At 42.1% G+C, this 21556-nt stretch overlaps 2 protein-coding genes across 2 annotated transcripts; one reads left to right on the top strand and one right to left on the bottom strand.

The window, feature by feature from the left end:
• Nucleotides 1–193: 193 nt before the first annotated feature.
• psmg2 (proteasome (prosome, macropain) assembly chaperone 2) lies at nt 194–5846 on the bottom strand. The gene is made up of 7 exons (XM_006635967.3): nt 5671–5846; nt 5375–5546; nt 4450–4508; nt 3663–3781; nt 2767–2940; nt 1810–1930; nt 194–556 (listed from the first exon to the last, which is right to left on the bottom strand). Exons 1-7 carry the CDS (start codon nt 5725–5727, stop codon nt 476–478), a joined length of 783 nt encoding a protein of 260 aa, XP_006636030.2. The 5' UTR covers nt 5728–5846; the 3' UTR covers nt 194–475.
• Nucleotides 5847–6120: 274 nt separating this feature from the next.
• Nucleotides 6121–21244, top strand: cep76 (centrosomal protein 76). The gene is made up of 12 exons (XM_006635968.3): nt 6121–6372; nt 7736–7891; nt 8566–8647; nt 9056–9280; nt 10537–10722; nt 11291–11388; nt 12625–12753; nt 13372–13560; nt 15629–15795; nt 16423–16756; nt 18110–18327; nt 19106–21244. The coding sequence occupies exons 1-12, from the start codon at nt 6310–6312 to the stop codon at nt 19242–19244; spliced, it is 1986 nt and encodes a 661-aa protein (XP_006636031.2). The 5' UTR covers nt 6121–6309; the 3' UTR covers nt 19245–21244.
• The last annotated feature ends 312 nt before the right edge of the window (nt 21245–21556 follow it).

Raw genomic sequence — 21556 nt, 5'->3', positions numbered from 1 at the left:
TATAACTGTTGAGATCATAAATTGACGGGCTGGGGATCATAAGTATTTTTGTGGATAATGAAAATGTCTATAGACAAGGGCATCATCGAAAATATATAAAATGCAGTAACACAGTAACTCTGTAGATAGTATACATTGTTAATTGGGATAATCTCTGATGGAAATAAATCCCCAAGCAAAAACAAAAAGCTAGTTGATTTCCTGCAGTTTTATTGTTTGAGACGTATATCAATGTAAATTACGACTGAACTCCGTCTGACACCGCAACAAGGAAAAAAAAAAAAGCAATATCGGCTTCAGATCTCCCGGCTAACAAGCTTGTTAAGCAATTTTAGTCATGTTCACAGGAAAGCGCACATCATCATAACGAAGGCAGAAGCACGCGGCTACTGCAACCTTAAATGTTTTATATAGCAAGCAGTTTCTGGAAATGCTGATCTTCTGCAGATGCTGGGAAGCCGTTGCAGTCAGTTATTTAGAAGAGGGCTGGAGGGAAGCCACTACCAAACAGGAGCTTCCATGAGGAAGGAATCTTCCACCGCGCAGCCACGTTACCCTGAGGAAGAAAAATGTAAAAAAAAAAGATTCTAACTTCTAAGCTCGTACTGTAAATATAAACACGTGCACACACAGCTGACTCCCAGTGTGCTCATTCCCCTGACACAATGTAACTGAAAGCTGGTCCGAACAAAATAAAATACAAGTAGACATTCAGTATTTGTTGCATAAATAAATGACAGCATGAACGATTGTAATAAGATGATCAGATCATTTTACAATTTCTTGTATTAGGAATCTGTCTTTTCGCATACCCCAGCTTGCTCTCCATGAGACACACAGACAGGGAGTGAAGCTTGGGGTCAGAGCGTAGGGTCAGCCATTTATACAGCCCCCCTGGAGCAGTTGGGGTTAAGTGCCTTGCTCAGGGGCCCAAGGGAGTAGGATTCCTCTGCCGGCTGCGGGATTTGAACTGGCAACCCTCCAGCCACAGGCACAGATCCACAGGGCCACGGCACTGCCCCCTTGTCAATAACATGTATTGACTACCAGGTATTTTGAGTAGTGCAAAAAAAACCCAAACAATTCCAAGTTTTTCCACACCCCAGCAAATCGGGAACCGCCGCTGGTTTTAATAATAATAATAATAAAAAACTATTTTATATAGCACCTTTAAAGGTGGCTTCTCAAAGCACTTTACAGGATGACAAGAACAATAAATAATAATAGCATAAAGCAGGAACTCGTAGGTATTCAAACACATTCAGGCTCTTCTCAGTAGGATTTCTGGACATACCTTCGTGTGGGACTTCTGCAGCTCCTTGAGATTACATAGCTTGCTCTTGTGTGGTAAGCAGTAAAAAAAGCCACAACTTCAACTGACCTGATGTCCACAGGTTGTGATGGTCAATCAACAATGATGCCTTAATGCCCCCTTTTTCCATTTGGCAGTAGGACTGTATTACTTAAGCCACTACACTGCTGGATGATCCTTGAGCAATCAGCATTAAACACCTACTCATTTTCAATATACGCTATTCACTGGATGTGAAAACATCTGAACATTATTTATTTAGAAAAAAACATAAATATGATTTTATTCCATCCAGTACTTAAAAGTTTTAGAATTCCTAATGTTTTTATGTAAAAAAAGGTCACAAATATTATCTATAACTGAACACTTTTCACAATGAGCAGCTGGGCTGGCTTCCTTTGCTAAAATTATGGATGGTAAGACTGAATTTTCCATCCTATTAGCAACACCCAAATCTAAACAAAACCCGCATAGCTAACTCTTGTTGAAATACTTACGGGCTTCTCCACCAGATGGAGCCACTCATTGAGGTAGTTCACTAGTGCAAAAGCATGTGGCATATTGTCACCTTCGGAGCAGAATATCAACAGCACTGCTAATGGGATCCCTTCTGAACAGCTGAAATACAGAAATACACAAATCTCTCCCAATATATGTTTGCACTGCACAGAAAATATCAGTTTTATTCAGACAAGTCCAGTACAGAAAGTGTGGTGAACTGTATGTGTCGGCACACATGGTTAATCTAGGGTGACAGTTATAAGAATGTTTTCTTTTTATTGTATTCAGTATTCATAAGTAATAATTACAATTTATAAATGTTTGCTTCCTAGTATTATCTACTACACCAAAAGGAATAGTTTGGACGGGGGTTACTCCCAACTTTTTGCCAATATTTTACAAGCAGGACAAATCTACATCTTTGTAGAACACAGTGTACGATTGATCAGAAATGCCTCCCAACAAGACCCGTAGGCTTTTAGTTCAGCGGGTCTGGAATCAATCCTGAGAAGAGCCTGACAGCCTTACACTGACAGACCCGATATAAGTATTCAAATTCTTCAAAGACACTGACAAAGTCAACCCTGTGAGCTTTTTTAGAATTCACTAGAAAAAAAAAAGGAGTAGAAATGGACAGTGAATTAATGTGAACTTGATTTATTTGTTGGCTTTCTCTATATAACCTTAGGGCTCTGGCCTGTACGTTCAGATGCATGCTGATTTCTCTCTAGATCGTTTGGTTTGTTACATGTACATCCAGCATAAAGCTCCCATGCTATTTCAATAAATTAATTTGAATTTAGCAATCAGATTGGTGGAATACAGACGACTTTTAACTCAGCGGGTTAATTTAAAGAATAAGGCCCTGGACACTAGTGTAAAAGGGAGAATAGTACATTTAGCAGTGCAGGGTTCACTGAAAGTCCTGAACGCCGCAGTCTCGCTGGACGTACCAGTCAGCGTAGAGGGTTTTAGTGACACCTCCTCCAGGGATGTACAGGCGTTGCTCCGTGTCACTGATCCCCGGAAAAGCCGACACCTTCTCCATCTCTTTCCAGTCCAGCTTCTGCAGTCCATCTCCGACAACGCTCTGCAGGGCAGGAGTGAGCAAATAGCGCAGAGGAGTGCTGGAAGCAGAGGACGGAATATTTCTTTTTTGTCAATATAGTCAACCTCATATAAGCATAGAGATCCAAAAGACCAGGACAGCGATTCAACGAGCCCAGTTATAGAGGCTGAGTGTGGAGCGAGCACGAGCAGTGAGGAAGGAGACTTCAAGAGCGTAGATATCGATGATCGAGGAGCAGTAATAATGCACACAGCCAAGGTGGGCCTCTCTCAGCCAGTCCCATGTGGTCAATTTAGCATTTTCCAATTGACGACCGTGTTTGTTTTATTATCATCATTTTTTTTTATTTGATGTTTTGTGCGCAGTTCAATTTCCTATGTGTGCTGATCTCGTAACCTGTGCGTGCGCTTACCCGCCCACAGCTCAGAGGGAACATTGCTCATACCACACATTACTACACAACAATTCAACTAATGTAATGCTACTTTGCGTTAAAGGTATAGGTTAAAGGTACTTTGCGCAGGATAATTGTCCATCCAGAACATCGGGAAGAAAAGGTTTAAACGAACTAAAGCTTCTGCCTGTCTGCTTTATTCTTTATTCTTATTCCCCTCAACATTGTGCTGCTGAAAGACCACACAGAATCAGCAGTAAATCTGCTAGCCACTTGTTTTTATCTACTGGGTCAAAGAGCCATCAATGTGAAATACTACATTCATCACAGAGAAGAGAAAGACAAAATGACATAAAACCGAAGATTAAAGATGAGAGGTCTCTCACCTGAGGAGCTGACGGTCATCCCGATGATGAGCATGACAGCTAGACAGGAGGACAACTTTGGAGAATTTGTTTGTCTTGATCCAGGAGACAACACGTTTCCGAAACTGCCTGTATTTCGTCTAATAAGGCAAGAAAGAAACGATTAGACCTATTCCTGTAAGTTGAATGGTCACAGAAAAGCTGTACTAACAAAATGACAGACTAGCTTTTTTACAAGTAATAGAGGTTTATTCCATGCTGAAAAAAAAGAAGAAAGAGAACACAACGTTTCGGCCGTGGAGCCTTCTTCAGGTCTGGGCTTGGTCACACACCAAGGTCACACACCTGAAGAAGGCTCCACGGCCGAAACGTTGTGTTCTCTTTCTTCTTTTTTTCCAGCATGGAATAAACCTATTACTTGTTCCTTTGCAGCCTACGCATCTGACGCAGCTACCCACCTGAACTAGCTTTTTTACTACCCATAATTTAAACTCAAAGGAATGGACCATTGTAACTTATTATAATACACTTATTATGAAAGCCAACAAAGCTGCAGAAGTATACAATAAAAGTGATATAATGAATGCGACTTCACTAGCACTGAATGTGCGATTATAGGTTTATGTACTTTTCTTCTTGAACATTCACTACACTTCGGTGGGGCTCTACACAAATATAGTAGTCCTACTTGTGGTGGAGTTAATTACTCCGTCTACCTTCTTAGACAGGTTAATTACCCTTAATGACTTAATTAGTCTAATTAATTCATCTAATCAGCCTACTTAGCCTCTGGTCCATAGCTTCTTACCTGTATGATGGGAGCCCGGATCTGAAGGACAGCCAGCTTTAAGTCAGGCAAAGAGTACACTGTGCACAGACAAAAACAGAAAATGCCACTGACATTTCTTTGGATGTAACTTTTTATCATTAAATCTATATACAGTACTAAATACATCTGTAACACAGAATGTGCAGACTTATATGGAAAGAGGCACAGCACTTGAATTGTCAGAATGTTACATACAATTTTGGTCACTACATCATAAAAAATCATTTGTTGTTCTTTCATCAGTCCAGCAAAGAACCACCAGACATTCAGGGACTGAATGGAATATCCTATACGAACAGGCTACACGCACTGAACCTTTTTCATCTTGAACACAGAAGACTACAAGGGGACCTGAACCAAGTTTTAAACATTCTCAAAGGCACTGACAAAGTCAACCCAGTGGTCTTCTTTAGAATAAACAAGAGGACACAAGTAGAAACTGACAGTGAATAAACGTGAGCGTGAATTATTTGCTGGTTTTCTCTAGAAAAGCTTATGTTCTGGCCTGTATCAGAAAAAGAATATCCACTGTAAGTGTGAGTTCAGATGAATACTGAACGTTCTTTTGGTGGACTACATGTACGTCCAGCATGAAATTCACATATTATTTCAATAAACGTATTGATTTAAATCTACAACACTTAAAGATGCAATAATAATTTATAGATGCAAATTATTATGCATTTTAAGGATGATCTTAAATCACTACATAGCCTGAACCTGCTATAGTACACAGCAGATCGGTTATTTACAAGAGTTTGAGAACTACAACAAAACTACCACACATTCAAGACAAGCTGTGTCAGTTTGGTACGGGCTATCTAAAAAATCTAAACTTCGTTGCATCCAGACGCGTTGATGCATATACGTATCTTTGATGAGCAGAATCCGTCCACATACTAACCTTCGGCATTTGTACTGAGTTCAGATGAATCTTCTGGCGATGTGGCATAGGGATTATTTCCTACCATGGGTACTAGACAGTCACTGTGGAAATAGCCCACTCGAGGCATGTGAAGGGTAGAAATGACCAGGTCTGTTGCAAACTGTCCCACGTTTCCCACCGATACCGCCGGCTACAATCAACCACAGGATAACAGCAAAGTAAAGGAACGGAAAAATATATAAGCCCTTTTTTAACATGTAAATTAACAACTAGAAAAAAACAACATTAAGCATAATGTAAAACGTCTAACTTACCATTATAAGGGTAAACTCTTTGAAAGAGGGCGCTGAGCACCCAACCGGAATAAACATGTTTGCGAGTAAGAAAAATAGACAATTCGGTAAAATGATTTTTAACTGTACTAATGTGTACAGAATGACAACTTTCCGTTTCACTACAACTCCATGCTACTTCCAGGGTCCTTCCTTGACATGACGCTCGCTTGGAGTCTGTTACGTTGAGGGTGGACTTATATGGTGCCTGATGAAAACTAAAATGACTTTTTGTTAGACACAAAATATATAACGAAAATGTCATTATCTTTAAAAAGTATGGACAAATATATAAATTGGGTGTAATATGTGTGCTATTTCCCTTTGCTGCATTTTATTTTGTGCAAGATTAAGTCGGGCACTACAATGGATGGCTTCCCGCTGGCTTTTCCGCCACGGTTTGAAAGTTCTGTCTGCTCGTTGGTTGTTGTGGGGAGGAGACGAGCTTGACGGTTCAGACTGCTGCTTTCGAAAACCTGGAAAGCGAAATCAGCCCCCCTTTTTTTTTAGTTTGACCAGTTTCAATTTAAGTAAGCAGGGGGAGTGTGAAAGTAGTCACGTAATTAAATAAGTAACGATTTGTTCGTTGGGACTTCTATACAGTAGACGTCCTCTGTGAGCATGTCTCTTCCACCAGAAAAGGCTTCTGAGCTGAAACAGATCATTCACAACCACTTGACAAAGGTGAGTACAGTATTAGTCTCACCAGAGACGCCTGCATGCTTTGGAGAAATAATATGATCTTAACCCATCGTCCAGACTTTCCAAAGAAACGAGTCCGGAGCTTAAAGTTTGCGGGAATAATGTTGTAGCACTCGAAGATACTTATGGGCCACTTCAGTGAAAGTACAGGTAGCTAATGTGACAGGTAACAGTCCGTCTTTCTAAGCTGTTCCTGCTGTCATGTTTTCGGCTTCAGGTTGAGCATTCAGTCGGTAAGGTTTCCTCCTGGTTTTAGTTGCCCGATTGCTGTGCTCTGTCCACGGTTCTGAATTGTTGTCTGATCTCTTAAATTCCGGACTCTGTAGTTGCCAACATTAAATAGTTCCTTTGGCCTACAGTTCTTAAAAAAAAATATTTGAAATCAACTCAAGCATTTTTCGAAATAATCAGATAACCATCATCGCACTCTGCAGACCCACTGGGGAAGGCCTTGGTACAGAACTGTGCTTCTTGTAGGTTCAGTGCGACTAAGCTTTAACGCATGCTACTGTATTAGCACTCAGAAAATGGGCGTATGTACCACGAGAAATCATATTTTAATGTGAAAATTTTAATCAAGATCGTGTTCAAGCTGTATGCGGCGTTTATTTGAAGATACAGTGTAAACAATTTTTGTTTTCATCATTCACATATCTTCTACGGTAGTTTGATTCCAGCGAAGATGAAAGAAGGCCTTTGGTCCAATCCACCTCTTATGTTAGTAGCTGATTGCCGTTTCTTGCCTGAAGCCAGGGTACAGGCTACAACACAATGTCTGGGTAGTTTGATTCATAATACTCTCACCCTTTCTGGGATAAAGAAGTAATAATAATAATAATAATAATAATAATAATAATTGCTTACACTTATATAGCACTTTTCTGGACACTCCACTCAAAGCGCTTTTACAGGTAATGGAGACTCCCCTCCACCACCTGGATGATGCGACGGCAGCCATAGTGCACCAGAACGCTCACCACACATCAGCTATTAGTGGGGAGGAGAGCAGAGAGTAATGAAGCCAATTCATAGAGGGGGATTATTAGGAGGCCATGATTGGTAAGGGCCAATGGGAAATTTGGCCAGGACGCCGGGATTACACCCCTACTCTTTTCGAGAAACGCCCAGGGATTTTTAATGACCACAGAGAGTCCGGACCTCGGTTTTACGTCTCATCCGAAGGACGGCACCTGTTTACAGTATAGTGTCCCCATCACTATACTGGGGCATTAGGACCCACATGGACTGCAGTGTCTGCTGGCCCCAATAACACCTCTACCAGTAGCAACCTAAGTTTTTCCCAGGAGGTGTATCTAATGGATGTATCTAATGGATGCATGTGCAGATCGATATCCATGGGAAGATCCGGGATGTCTTGGCTGAGACCGTGCGGGAGGAGCTGGGCTCTGGACATCACAATCTCTCGGAAGAGGACTTAATACGGGGTTTGCAACGAAGGGGGATCGTCGATGATGTCATGAAGGACCTAAGCTTTGTGCAGGTGAGTGTTTGATTCAGATCAGGATTACAATCCAGTTTATCTCGCGGTATCTTACCGACGCAGAAAACTATCTCTGTTTTCGGTTGTTTCCATTTTAACTCTGTATCTATGTTTTCAATAATAATAATAATAATAATAATAATAATAATAATAATAATAAACTTTATTTTATATAGCGCCTTTAAAGGTGGCTTCTCAAAGCGCTTTACAGGATGACAATAACAATAAATAAGAAGACTACAACAATAAATAGGAAGATTTCACAAGATAAGACACAATTACAATTACAACAATAACAATAGAGGAGACCGTGGAAGGTGGTACTAAGAAGAGCAGAGGGGTGAAGAATGGAACCAGTTAAGTAAAGGCTTTTCTGAAGAAGAAGGTTTTGAGTCTGGATTTGAAGGAGTTTAGAGAAGCTGACTCTCGGATATCCTTGGGCAAAGAGTTCCAGAGCTTGGGGGCATAGCAGGAGAAGGCCCTGTCGCCCATACAATGTAGACGGGCTTGGGGGACAGTAAGGAGGGCTTACTTAATAATGAAGGAAGGACACTTATTTGTTGGGAAGTGTGCTGTTAAGTACATGATACTGTATAAGGGTGACATGTTTTCCCCCCGTGAAGAAATCTCCTGATGTCTGTTTCCCTTCCCTCTGTGTGTGTGGCCTGGATTAGGAATTGCCAAGCAGAGAGGCCATCTCTACTCCTAAACCCTCAACACATTTTGTCGACAAGGAGCCAGCACAACTCAAGAAAAGTAAGAAAGACTTTTAACGATATGCAGTGCAATAATGTTTGGTCCATTCAGTTAAATTGGAAGAACTGAACTGGAAATTACCATTTACCATTTTAATGGCATATTACATAAAGGCAAAAAAAAAAATCTTACAATAGGCAGTCTGATTTACTTCAGGGTATGCGTTAGTGTTAGCTTTTTGACTCCGAAAATACTGGTTTAACGGTTCGCTTGTGCTACAAAACTATCGTGCAGTACTTCCTTGCTTTACTAAAAAGTAGAAATGGGATTTTTTTACTGAGTGTGAACATGAAGTAATCCTTTTGTCACTGTTATTTATCGATTACTTTAAAATGAGCCTAATTCTAACTCCATAATCGCATTAATGGCCCATCGGCGTCTCCTAATTGAGGTTAATTTCTTTTCCAGCCAACATTGACCCAACAAGAAGGTACCTTTACCTGCAGGTTCTTGGGGGAAAGGCTTTTCTGGAGCATCTCCAGGAGCCTGAGCCATTACCTGGGCAGGTGTGCTCCACATTCACCCTGTACCTGCACTTCAGGAACCAGCGTTTCCGCTCCAAGCCTGTGCCCTGCGCCTGTGAGCCAGATCTCCAGGAGGGCTTCCTGCTGGAAGTCCACAGAGAGGGTCCAGGTCAGAGCCGTCTTCCGCAGCAACAGACTGGGACCTTCGTTCATCATTACACAAGCGAGAGTCCTTATTATCCCTGAGCGCCAGTTTATTTTACAGCAGCAGACAGTATAACTAGAAACACATCAGATAATCAATACTCGTATAGATGCTCAAGACAATCATCTTTTGAGCAGGGGTGTGGCTACAGGTACAGTATAAATGAGAACGGATATGCAAAGTGATGGATCCACATTTTTTAAGTTTAATATTTTATTCAAGAGCTAAATGCTCAGGGTAAGATAGGTTGTAGTAAATGTCAGCAAAAGTAATTGAGTGGAGGCTCATGAACTCAATATTTGGAGGAAGCACCATTGGCTGTAGCTGTGGTCTGTTCTTACGGTACCTTACACACCAGCTTAGTGCAGTTTTTGCCTGTTTTTCTTGGCAGATTTGCTCATGTTCTCTCAAGATACTTATCACGTTTAAAAAAGAAATGTTTAAATAACAGATTCTCAATAGGATTCAAGTCAGGACTTTGATTGGGCCACTTATGGACATTCACCTTCTTATTCCTGTGCAGTTTTTGCCTTATGTGTTGCATCATTGTCTTGCTGAAGGACAAATTTTGCCCAAATTGTAAGTCTAAAGCAGGTTTTTTTCTCAAATTCTCCAGTACTTTGCTCAATTCTCAATCAGTCAGGTCTCTTCAGACATTTCTGTCGCTCTCCTGCACTTGGGGTTAATTCCAGTAGCACCTGCGGCTGTATCCAGCTGCTTTATAACAGGGTTTGCGTCAGATGCAACGCTTTGCATTTAGACTAAAAAAAGTCCAGTTTTGTCATGTCTGACCGCCAAACCTTTTGCCACGTGTTTGCAGTATCTCCTGTGGGATCTGGAATGTGTTTTACAGGGCTGGAGAGGCAACCTGATTTAGGCAGTGTCTGGGTGCTTACCACTTCTTACAGACTGACGTCGCAGCGGTCAGTGAGATATTAAGAGTCTCTGAAATGTTTTCAAACCCTTCTCGAGATCAGTGCCTTTAGACTGCTTTATCCATGAGTTGTTTTGAAAGCTCCTGGGTCTTCATGGTTGAATCTTTGATTGACATTTGCTGCCTTACTGAGACAGGCACACTAATTCTGAAATCATGAGAACCACCTTTATGGCACGCACAGAGAGGCCACTGCTTGGCACATCGTGTTTGACCCAGAACTAGAGGGTTGTGTATTTTAACTACTTGAAGGGTCTCAGGTTGTTAATTGTTTAATTGTTTCTAGGTGACGGCAGTAAGATGGCAGATGCCACAACAATGTTGTCTGTTAGTGATCCCGTTCACATGGTTCTTATCAAGACGGACACATCAAGTGAGACTTTGCTAGTTTCCTCCTATTTCCTGGATTGGCGATCCGTCCTGAGTTCACCGAATGGAAGAACTACTTTAGCTGTGGAACTCCTGGGAGTGGGTAGGAAAATGAACATTTTAATTTTATTTTTTTGTTGAAACGTACCAAAATGTGGTTATTTTGAGTAAGATGGGTTTTTGACTGTCTTGTAGAGCTGTTTGTGAAAATTTTGTAATATTGTATTACAAAAAGTCAATAGCACTATTATTTGAACCAGCATGCCTCTAAGACATTAGTTTTCTGTAACACACTTGGGGATTGAATTTTAGTGTCTAATCCAGTATTCGGTAAAAGTAAAATCTATTTTTTTTTGTATTTGAAGACTTCCCAAATTAAGGATTTATTAATCATCTGTTTTTGAAAACACATTTGATTTAAGCTAATTTATCTGATACCATTCCCATGATTTTAACAGTGTTTTGCAGTGTATATGTGTAAATTACTGATTTGGTAACCCTAACCCTAGTGCAACCCTAATTAGGATATAGCTCCAGCTCAGGTGCCTTGTCTCTGAATCTTCAGACATAAGTTCACCTTTGCTCTGGATCCAAAGATAGCGTCTCTGATCTTTAGCAGGTTTGAAGGAAAAAAGAGAGTTATTCTGAAGCTTCTTCATTCAATTCACCAGGCAGTGAGTCCAAAGTGCCAGTTGGTGTCCTTAACATAAAACTGGAGCTCTACCCACAGCTAACTGAGACCTTGACGCCCGATATAATCAGCACACAGGTAAGAACCTCTTCTTTTTCAGATAGATTGACTTGCCTGTGAAACCAACTGCAACAGAGTACTGAGATTTGACATGCATACAGATGGGGTTTGGGAGAACACATATCATCAGCATGGACCAGTGGGTGCTTCTCTGGCAGTTTTGACACTTTCATACCTTTGGGTCACACTTTGTGTCCTCCGACAGTTACTTGTGAGATTAGTGCTTTATAGATTGTGCTGTTGTTGTCCATGGAAATATACAGTATTACCTGTGGTTTTATTTGGGAAGTCACAATTCATTTATCTGAATAGGTCCGTTTTATAAGAACCCTGTATATTAGTAGTAATCGTTCCAAATGAGGGACGATGACAACACAGTGTTTGATCCCTGTTTATAAGATAAGATCATACAGTTTCTTGTATTAGGAATTTGTGTTTTCGCATAGCCCCAACTTGCTCTCCATGAGACACACAGACAGGGAGAGAAAAGCTTGGGGTCAGAGCGCAGGGTCAGCCATTTATAAGGCACCCCTGGAGCAGCTTGGGTTAAGGGCCTTGCTCAGGGGCCCAACGGAGTAGGATTTCTCTGCCGGCCGCGGGATTTGAACCAGCAACTTTCCAGCCACAGGTGCAGATCCTTAGCCACAGAGCCACCGCTCCGCCCACATTCTGCCATGTGAAGAAAGAAGCTGAGCCCCCCCCACATTCACTATTACCTGCCTGCTCACGAGAAGAGGGCCTTTGACTCCTTTCTCCTCTCCAGCTGTGATCTCAGCTGGAATTAGGACTGCGTGCACCATCCACATGCTCTGCGCTTCTCCAGCAAGGCTATCGGCATTGGATGTCAACCTCATTTGTGGGAAATAGCTTGGATTGTACACAGCTGCTGACAGTCGTATCACTCTTCTTTCCAGTGGATTCAGCTCTCGTGTGGTCTGACAAACATCACAAACGTCGAGCGGCGGTACTGATTCTCGCCCGTTTTCACAACTGGCATTTCTCTTGGGTGCCAGAGCCCCAGTGAGCTCAGAGTGTCTATTGAAATGGAGATGTGTATTTTCTGGAAGCATCATAAACATTGCCAGTCACACCCCTCAGGAAGTCCCAAACATTGCACCAACACGCAGGCTGCTTCCTGCTTCCATTCTGCTTCGCTTTTCTTCCTAATGGTAAATGCCAGACGAAGCCAGATTGTGGGTGGGAACTGGAGTTCTGCGTTGCCGCTGGTCAGTGGGTTTTATGTTCTTTTCCCAGCAAGCCCTGGAGCGACAGAAAAGCGCAGAGAAAGAGCGTTTATTCCTTGTCTACGCCAAGCAGTGGTGGAGAGAGTTCCTCCAGATCCGGCCTTCACACAACACAAAGCTGGTCAAGATCTTTGCACAGGTTGACACCAGACTAATTTTATTATGTTATTATGTTTCATATTAAATAGATTTTTCATGGTGCCTGTTTCTGTAGAAGGACATTTTAATTGGATTTTTGATGCAATTTCGTGTCTAATGCAACGCGAATGGTAAAATTAACAATCAGGTGTCAAATCTTTAAACACCAATTAATATGTTGAACAGTCACTCCCTGTTGTTGTAGTGTGTCGTATAAACTTAGTGTATAAGTGTGAAAAGAATTGGGAAATCTCAGTAGAGTATCTGCTGAAAGCCTCAAGGTACTGTACGTAAACCCAGCTGCTGTGCTTTTAAGATAAAGCTTTAAAGTCTTTGGACTCTGAGGGTATGAGACAGAGGAAGATCACAAATGCACTGCAGAGGTGAATTAGTTTAAAGAAAGTTCAAAACATGTCCCTTTTGAGGGAGGCAGAAGTTCCAGAGTTGTAATGGCGTATAATATACATTCTCCTGGCAACAAATTAAAGTGTCTCTGACCTCTTCCGAAAGAGAGGAACATAAGAGAGAGCCTCTCAGGGCAGCTGGCTGCTCTGTGTCAGCCGCAAGGAAGTCTTTGTCCCCCGGTGGCTGAGGACTCTCTCCTCTGTGCTGTGCTCAGGACGAGAACGGGACGAACCGGCCCGTGTGCTCCTATGTGCGAGCGCTGCGCGCGGGGCGGCTTCTGGACACCCCGCGGCAGGCGGCGCGCTTCGTCAGCCTGCTGGGCCACGAGAGGGCCCCGGTCATCGGTGGCGGGGGGAGGCAGGAGCAGTGGTGCACTCTGCTGGCCTTCCTGTGCAGGAGCAAGGTAACTCCGTCCGCCCGGGACCCCATATCCCTTCATCTCCTGCCTGTGTACCGTCAGACAGTACATGGTGCGGTTTGGTGTTGGAGCTTTTGTCTGAGGACAGCCCTTTGAGCTCTGCGTCAGATCATCGCTCCAAATAAGCGTTGGTTCTCAGCTGCCGATTCGACGAAGTAAGATGACACCCGGAGAAGGCTTCACAGCCGAAACGTTGTGTTTTCTCTCTTCTCTTTTCAGCGTGGAATAAACCTATTAATTGTCCCTAAGTAAGATGTTGACAATCACCTTCTTTGGAACTGTGCTTGAGCTGGGGTAATTAAACAAGTTGGGGTGAAACATGGGGGTAACTCGAGCCCTTCTGATTGTTTTAATATACAGATGGGAATTCTGGTGCTTCCCTTAATATAGCCATTTCCTCCTCATTCGTACTGTTAGCCCCCTTGCATAGGCCTTCTGTATTTTGCAGCATCCTATGACATGAGGGAATATTAATTACAGTTATGAATTTTTTTCATGTTACTAGTATTTTATATTTGCCATCTAGCATATGATAAACTCACATTTAATTTAAAGTCTCTGACAAGTTCTCCAGTACTCGCTGCAGATAAAAAAAATATAAGTGAGTCCTTTTAAACACTCTTTACGTGTTTTTTACCGGTGTAAATTTGGAAAAACCAGTCTCCTTTTCTTTTTGTCTGGAGGGCGTGCTGTCTTCTTTAAATTAAAGCCTTTAAATGTAAGCCTGTTGTAAGACTAGTCTGTATACAAGTCAAAACTTGCAGTGCAGACTTGTGTTAAGTTTTAGTCATCTCACGGTGGAGTGAGAAAAGCATTTTCTGGATCAACCTTGGAGTGTAAATTGTTATCATGTATGGCTGAAAAAGTGAGTTGAAATATGGACCATCAAGAGAGTCCAACAACCAAACCTGTCTAGAGTCTCAGTATTACAGCATGTCCTCTTGGACACGGTGGTGGTGTCTTCTTAATTTCTGATTTTAAAAAATTAAAGTAATCAAATTTGGTTTATTAAACAGATATGTTGATGAGTAAAAATCTGTCATATTAATATTTGATTTTTCCTAAACATTTGCTCAATACGCCTTTATACTGCACCTAAACCAGAAATATTACCGGTGAAAGATCCCCTAGCCTTCTCATATTCCTTTTGGAATATGGAATATGGATTTCCCTTTGGAGATAACTGTTTGTCTTTCAGAAGTCAGACATAAGTCACACGCAGAAACTAATGTACTTTAGGTCACACATGATCCCTGGACATCATTTCAAGTAAGTCCATTTAGCATCAGTTCCCGTCAGTATCACTGCTCAGGCTAGGTTAATAGTTCTGGGAACAGTCTGTCATCTGGACTGCCTCTCCTGCTCTTCTTCTGAAGGGTGATGTCTCAACTTCCAAGAAAAGAGAAGAAAATCCTTTCCTGGAAATTACATTTATGTAAATAAACGTGTAATTCTCTTTCCTTCCTGAGGATATTTCTCTGCATTGTAGACGGTATTAACATGCACTGGATGTTTTCTGTGGTACAGGACTGCATTTAAATGACTGCATGTCGGTGAAAATAGATTTAGGCTTTTTTTTCTTTTATACCCTTATTTTTAATCAAAAACATTTTTAAGAAAAATACATGTTGTCCACGACTTTATTGATTGAGTTAACATATATATTTTAAACACTTTTCTGAGACTTTAACCCACAACGGCTTCTATTCGTTGTGCACCACCTGTCTGTTAGATTAAGAAAACTTAAGAAAGTTTACAAACGAGAGGAGGCCGGTTGGCCCCTCCAGCCTGTTTGTTAGTCAGTAAAACTGTTAAAATGTAAGTAAAAATAATTTAAAAATTGAGCTGTTTTTTTTCTAGCCTTTTTCCCCAGCCACATGAGAGTATTTGAAAAGGTGAGTATTTTTTTAAAGGCTCCGCAAGGCAAATTCTACCTGAGCTCAACTGTCGTCCAATCAGCGGGCGGGTATATCGTAGGTGCTTCAGTGCCTCGAACGATTGCACGCCTGATTCGACGGCACCGATTCCTCAACTGCCGCCGCCTTGTTTCCAGGGCGACTGCGAGGATCATGCCACCCTCCTCTGCAGCCTTCTGCTGGGCTTTGGCCTCGAAGCCTACGTTTGCATAGGGACCAAGGCTAAGGGAGTGCCCCACGCCTGGGTGATGACCTGCGGCACCGAAGGACCCGTTACTTTCTGGGAGAGTCTCACCGGGCACAGGTGGGTGAAAGACTTTGGCCCTCATCTGAAGGGTAGTCTGAAATGTGCCACTTCTGTCCTCAGAACGGTCATTTCAATGTGAGCTAGCCTGCTGGGAGGAAATCCTGTGTTTTCAAATCTTAATTCTGTCTTTAAAAAGAGCTTTGTTTCAGTCTACACTTATTTTATTTTTTAATTTAGGAGCCCCATGCGAGCTAAACTGTCCATTACAGTACATCATTACAGTGTGTTGTAGGACCTGAATCAATTCGAATCACTTCACACGTCGCTAGAGTAGAGATCAGGGCAGGGCTCTGATTGCCTGCGAGCTGTAATGACTTGTCTCTTACTGGCCGAGCAGGAGCAGTTCAGGAAGACCGCCCTGCAGGGGTACAGAATGGCAGACCTCTTCAGAGGACAAACCAATTACCTTAAGAAAAGTCAATGGGTGCCCTGCATTTGTGGGTCTGGTAAATAATCCCTGTAGGGCTTGCAGATCAGTACTCTTCCCTTATGCCAAAGTTGTATATACGCTTTTGGGGAACTTTCCCAAGCAGGATTTTGGGGGGGGTGTTTCTATAATAAGTGAAAACCATCTGCACCCTGGGTGATGCCCGCGTTAAGGTACGGCTGACTTCTATCGCCCAGGTACGTTCACCAGCCCGTCAACCCCGATGACCCCCCACTGGCGCGGCCGCCGAAACCCTCCCACCCCTACAAAACCGTCGGCTGCGTTTTCAATCACAAGGCCTTCCTGGCCAACTGCCAGGCCTCGGACGCCGTGGAGCTGTGCGTCTTCGACTTCGGCAACGAGTCGCGGTGGAAGGCCATGAGCGAAGACGCCCTCCGGTCCGTGTGCGCCCCGGGGGCCACCACCTCCCTCCCTCCTGCCCCCCCTCTGTGCGCCCCCGCCATCGACGCCGCCTCCGCAAGCAACGAGATGGAGCTGCAGATCAGATACCTGGTGTCTGAGCACAGGAAGGTAACGGGAGCCGTTTCTGTCATGGCTGCGGTGTGATAGTGGTTCTCCTGGGTTTTCGGTAATAATAATTAATAGTTAATAATTGCTTACACTTATATAGCGCTTTTCTGGACACTCCACTCAAAGCACTTTACAGGTAATGGGGACTCCCCTCCACCACCACCAATGTGCAGCCCCACCTGGATGATGCGACGGCAGCCATAGTGCGCCAGAACGCTCACCACACATCAGCTATCAGTGGGGAGGAGAGCAGAGTAATGAAGCTAATTCATAGAGGGGGATTATTAGGAGGCCATGATTGATAAGGGCCAATGGGAAATTTGGCCAGGACGCCGGGGTTACACCCCTACTCTTTTCAAGAAACGCCCTGGGGTTTTTAATGACCACAGAGAGTCCGGACCTCGGTTTTACGTCTCATCCGAAGGATGGGCAACCAAATTCACACGCCACCTCTTCCAGACAAGCCACAGTTTTTGTAATTTATATTCGTATTGTCTGCATGACATGCATTGCATTTATGTAGATTAGACTTAATACCCCAGGTGTCTATCCTGTATTCCTCAGCCTTTGTATAAGAGCTGTACCGCTTCTAAGGTGTTGGCTTTCTCTCTTTAATTTAGTCTCATTTGCAGCTTTGATGAGGTTATTGATTATATCAAAATCATCTGTGGAAGTCGGAGACATCTTCGGCCCTCAGCCTGGTACCTGTCTCTTATTTTAAGGGAGTTTTATGGATTTCTACAGTTTTTGATTTGAGGATTAACATTTTATGTGAGAGCTTTTCTGGAAATCTCAATATACCTTATTCTAGGCCAACCTTACTTGTATTAATTTCTTCCACAGCTTGTTCAAAGAAATCTGGCAGGTTAGTTAAATAAGACCTTGCCTATTATGTGAATGGAATCTTTTATGAAACAGATGATCTTCTCATTTCAGTTATTAATATTTTTTCAATATTTATACATGAAATAGATGGAAGACTGCCCCGTCTGTATTTCCATGGTCCACTTTGTATCATATTTGCCCTTTTCCAATCGCTGAGAACCAGCTTTGTCTCGAGGGTTTGTTGAGATGCCTTAGTGATGGGTTGTTTATTAAGATACAGGACATTTCCTTCGTTACTGCTAAAAAAGTCACCAGGTCCAGCCGATTCAATGCGTGAATGACATTTTGGCAGGAAGAACAGCTTTATGCTTTGACATTGGCTAACAATTCAAAAACAAATGATGATGAAACGGATTGAAATGCAAAGAGTGGAAGGCGAGAGCACACAAGGAGATGTGGCCGGGAAGAGAGCCACAGAGCTGCTGCAGTAAGGAAAAGCCGCTGTTCCCTGCCTCCTCCGCTCTGCAGGACCTGGGCCTGACCACGGTGTGGGACGACCACCTGTCTTATCTGCTCTCGCCCGCCCTGGCGGCTTACGAGCTGGAGCGCGCCGCGGGGGTGTCCTGCGGGAACGAGGAGTTTCAGGACGCCGTGAGGAGGGCTGTGCCTGACGGCCACACCTTCAAGGGATTCCCAATACACTTCATCCACAGGAACACCAGAAGGGCGTTCGCTACTTGTCTAAGGTACGCAAAGCCGGTCTCCAGCGCCAGCCCAGCGTCCGAGCAGAAAGTGTCGGGCCGTGCCTCGAGGCGGTCATGATCCCTGGGTGGGGCTGACTGATTTATGATTGATTTAGCAAACCGATTTCTAAAGCAGTTGATTTTAACCCTCGGGGTGGTTTTCTGGAAATGCCTTCTCTCCAGGAGCTAGCTAGGGACTGGAAAGATCTCCTAAATTTTTGCACCTCTTTCTTGCTCTCTCTCGCTGGTGCAGATCGGGGCAGTTCTTGCACAGCACTGGCTAACAGCTTCAGCAGTGCTGTACTTTCGTTGGATAGTTTAAGAAATGATGTGTCTGACAATGTGTCACACACAAACTAGCAGAACTGCTCATATCCTAACAACATTCCCTACCTTTTGCCTTTCTTTTCTATTTTGTTGGAGGAATTCATGAAGTTGCCGTACAATTGAGGAAATAGTTGTGTTGTGCTGCATTGTAGAAGTGTGATTTTAACCCGTACATGAAACAGCCCATTCAAGATGATTTTTTAGCTTTGTTTTTATTTGAACAGGACCAACCAGTGAACTAAACAATAATCCAATTTCACAATATCAGGTTAGAGAACAGAAAAAATACACAGCATGAAACATGATGCCTGTTGGCCAAATTGGAGGTTTTTCAAGGGGGTTATTCCCGTTGCGAATGATAGACCAGCCCGATTCAGATGTCAGCAGGTAGCGCTGTTGAATCTGGGGTGCTTGAAGACAAAGGCCTGACAGCGCTGATGTTACCCTTTCCCAGGTCCCCGTTTTGTGACGAGATTGTGTGCTGCCGAGGGGATCATGTGAGGATTGCAGTCCGAGTGAGAGTCTTCACTTACCCTGAATCTGCTTGTGCTGTTTGGATTATGTTTGCCTGCAAGTATCGTTCAGTACTCTAATGGTGCTCTCCACTAGGAATATTCTGTCCATCTTGTCTGTTTTGCAGTGTTTTGTCAATTTTTTAAATAGGACATCAAAGTAACAGTTTGTTTTATAGATTGTAAGATTCTGTTTTTATACTGTATACTTTAAAAAAATAAATATATATATTTTTATAAGAAAACAGTACAACTTTAATATCTTGGAGTGATATACTGTAAAAGCTGTTGTACATTTTGTCTGATAGTACAAGCTAAGAATAATTATTTGTAGCCAACGATATTTTGATCATGTTTGCTGGAATTGTTTACAGAGTGTCACACAATCACAGCAAGGTTTAGAAATCACATTAGCATGATTAAACAACCAAGCTTTATTCAAATCTGGCATCCCTGTAGCAGTTATAAAGGACCCCAAATTCTGGATTTCTCTTGGACATTTTTCTTAATCCTCATCCTCACATCCTCACAATTATAACATAACTTGCACACACAGTAAAAAACACATATGGACACATGCATAGTTGTAGTTTGTTTTATTATGTTGGAAAAATAGATTCATCCCTTTTTTTTTTACTTAGGTTAGCCACAAATTAGAAGAGAAGCCTAATATAAAAATATTACAAATTGTCCAGAACAATTCAACACCTGTCAAATGATCCATTAAAGTATTAGTTATATGGCCTTGACTCAAAGGATACTTGTACTGGCCTAGAATAAATTAAAAGGGGATGTTTTTAGCTAGTATCCTTTTCCGTCCAGTATTCCCTCTTTATCATGATTCATTTTATGTAATCAGTTTAAAAAAAAGTGTTCTTACTTCAATGAAATCAAGTTTCAAACAATTTATACTTTGAGGGTCAGAATTCAGTAGGTGTTCCAGATCTCTAAGACCTCAAGAGCTGGAGACCTTTGAAAAGTTAAGACGATGATGAGCTCAATTAGGTCATAAAGAGCAAAGATGGGGCAACCAAATATACCTCAGTACAGCCTAAGAAGAGATTCTGTCTAGATTTTAGTAGGCACAAATACATTAAGAAATGCTTAATCTTGCATTCAGTGAATGTGTGCTTGTGGGAAACGTGATGAAATGGTCAAATGTATGCTTTTCATGAATGTATTTTTGGTTTAAGCCTTTAATCTTACAGATTGTTAAGAAAGAACAGCAACACTAAAATGTTCCCATGGTAAATGCTGTAGCCAAGACAAAGATGAAAAATGCAGGACATTACTCTACCTCCTTCCTTTTGATGTGTTTGTACTGGGATGGGACAGGACAAGGCGATGTGTTTGGAGAGTGCTCTGTGCTGACTCCGATGTAAGTCATAATAAAAAATTAACAAAAAAAAACACCCAGTGACAAAAAAACAGAATTTTTTCATGGACGTGTTTTTGCCTTTTGGATTTTTTAAGATGGACACGATTGGAAAGCAGTCAAAATGTAATGGGAAAAAAACAGACGAAGAAGGCTGTTTACAGTCTACCTCAGTTTCTCAAAGCTCTTGATTTTTTTTTGTGTTTCCTGAGATCTAGAGGTTTTTGTTTTTTAAGGGATGGTGTTGATTTCAGTGTCTGTGCGTTTTGCCCCATTGGTCCAGTTCGGTTAGTAGCATATTCACCTAAACTCTTGAGACATGCAGTGTGATTAGTTCACATTCTGCAGATTCTGGGTGTGAGTCTTTAAAGGATCTTTCTGTGCTGAACTCACATGCTGTGTTCAAGGTTATATCCTTGTCTTCCAATTACATTGCTTGACCTATATATGCTAAAAGACCTGAATTGCTATTTTTGTGTACACTTAATCAGAGCCTACTATGATTTTCTCATTCATCATACTTTTTCCTCCCTTTTTTGTGCAGACCACTTGCCCTGCTTGTTTTGACAAAGGATCAAAACAGCGGTTTAATCTTGTACAGTTTTTAAAATATATGAATTCTGGATTAAATTTTTTAAATTCATTTTCTACTAATTTATCAAATTAATTTTCTATCTCCAATAAAATCTGAATAATGTATTAAAAACGTGTTTCCTTTTGTTTCAGCTATTTATTAATATGTTTAATATTCCTTTACATGTAAAGTAAGTGTTCGTCTGCCTGCTTTGTAAAACCAGCTATGCGCCCTGTTCACATGTGCTGATCTCATTGTGAAGCCACAACTTGTAAGTTCTTTACCCTTCAGCCTAGTCAGTTGATGCTCTGCAATAAAAAGTGAATAAAACGTCCAGACAATTAGACCTATCCCAACAAACAAGAGACACAACACCGATTACACCCTGGGCAGGATGTCAGTCCATCACAGGGCAGACACACAGACATGCATACACCCACACCA

The sequence above is a fragment of the Lepisosteus oculatus genome, chromosome 10 (assembly GCF_040954835.1).
Source record: "Lepisosteus oculatus isolate fLepOcu1 chromosome 10, fLepOcu1.hap2, whole genome shotgun sequence".
In the NCBI taxonomy this organism is placed as follows: Eukaryota; Metazoa; Chordata; class Actinopteri; order Semionotiformes; family Lepisosteidae; genus Lepisosteus; species Lepisosteus oculatus.
Note: the sequence above shows the minus strand (reverse complement) of the source record. Positions and strands in the feature narration are given on the sequence as shown.